The sequence below is a fragment of the Ovis canadensis genome, chromosome 10 (genome assembly GCF_042477335.2).
Source record: "Ovis canadensis isolate MfBH-ARS-UI-01 breed Bighorn chromosome 10, ARS-UI_OviCan_v2, whole genome shotgun sequence".
Taxonomy (NCBI): Eukaryota; Metazoa; Chordata; class Mammalia; order Artiodactyla; family Bovidae; genus Ovis; species Ovis canadensis.
Window position 1 is genome coordinate 95,446,480 of NC_091254.1, and position 1,546 is coordinate 95,448,025.

At 46.6% G+C, this 1,546-nt stretch overlaps 1 protein-coding gene across 1 annotated transcript; it reads left to right on the forward strand.

Annotated features, from left to right (window-relative positions):
- Nucleotides 1–229: 229 nt before the first annotated feature.
- Nucleotides 230–604, forward strand: LOC138446815 (translation machinery-associated protein 7-like). Its single transcript, XM_069602144.2, has one exon. It carries the CDS (start codon nt 260–262, stop codon nt 452–454), a length of 195 nt encoding a protein of 64 aa, XP_069458245.1. The 5' UTR covers nt 230–259; the 3' UTR covers nt 455–604.
- Nucleotides 605–1,546: the final 942 nt, after the last annotated feature.

Consider the following 1,546-nt stretch of genomic DNA (forward strand, 5'->3'; position numbering starts at 1 on the left):
TGGAATGGGTAGCCTATCGCTTCTCCAGGGGAGTTTCCCGACCTAGGAATTGAACCATGGTCTCCTGCATTGCAGGCAGATTCTTTATCAGCTGAGCTACCCGGGAAGCCCTTTCTTTCACTCTACTTATTTTTTAACAAAGATAAGAGAAAGAGCAACCGCTGCTCAAAAGTAAGAGAAAGGCGACCTTAGCAGTGATAAGGACACAATAGAAAAGACAACTGGGGTGGCAGGGTCTGGGGAAGGGGCGGCAGGCGCCATGTCGGGCTGCGAAGGTGGCAAGAAGAAGCCCCTGAAGCAGTCCAAGAAGCAAGCCAAGGAGACGGACAAGGAAGATAAGACATTCAAACAGAAGCAGAAGGAGGAGCAGAAGAAACTCAAGGAGCTAAAAGCAAAGGCCGTGGGGAAAGGCCCCCTGGCCACCGGTGGAGTTAAGAAATCTGGCAAAAAGTAAGCTGTTCCTTGTGCCTGAGGCAATGATGACCCTTAGTTCCATTCCTGTTTAAACACCTGGATTCCCCGCCATAATATCTGTTGCCACCTATAGCTAGAATGAAGTGTTGTCTTGGAACCTATTGTACATTTAAGAATAAACTTTTGTAAAAAAAAAAAAAAGAAAGAAAGAAAAGACAACTGCAACTTTTGGTAAACATTGAGCTTCGCAGAACAGATTTCTCATTCCTCTAACTTATGCATCAAAATTAGGTTCTTCATCCCATATGAACATAAATTAAGAGATGCCTAGGTTTAGGTAGGGCAAAATCAGAAGACGCTGTTTCTGGTTTTAGGAGAATTGGGCAGCTCTTCTAAGCAGTACTAGCTTCCCTGGTTGTTCAAACAGGAAAGAATCTGTCCACCATGCAGGAGACCCAGGTTCTATCCCAGGGTCGGGAAGATCCCCCAGAGAAAAAAATGGCCACCCATTCCAGTATTCTTGCCTGGAGAATTCCACGGACAGAGGATCCTGGCAGGCTACAGTTTACGGTATCCCAAAGAGCTGTACACAACTGAGCTACTAACTTTGACTTCCACGTTTCTAAGCAATAGGAACACACGATCCTCTAGATGGAAATAAGGAGTTTGCTTGTGTTCAGGGAAAAATTAGGAACTGGGTCCTATTTTTACCAAACTGCCTATGTTGTGAGGAAGCTACCTGAGGATGTGAAAATAACTAAGCAAATGTCCCAGGCTGTATTCACTGGCCAATAAGAGGGAAATATGTGAAGTTCGACACACAGTTCACATTATACAAAACAGAAAAGGAAGGAAGGTCAGCCACCAACTGGCCAGACACCAGGACTGTGTCTCTACGCAGACGTGAGCACTGGGTCAGGTGCAACAGGAAGGCTGAATCCGCTTCAGAGCAGCATCCCCGCTGCCTCCATCACAGAGCAGACGTGCAACCTGCCGTGCTGGTGACCCTCCATGTTCCTAACCCTGAGTGAGCAGTACAACCCAGTGGGGCAGAGGACAGGTAAGAATGAAAATAGGGGACTTCCACGTGAGGATGTGGCAACTGGGAATCAGACATCTTCCTTATATGATT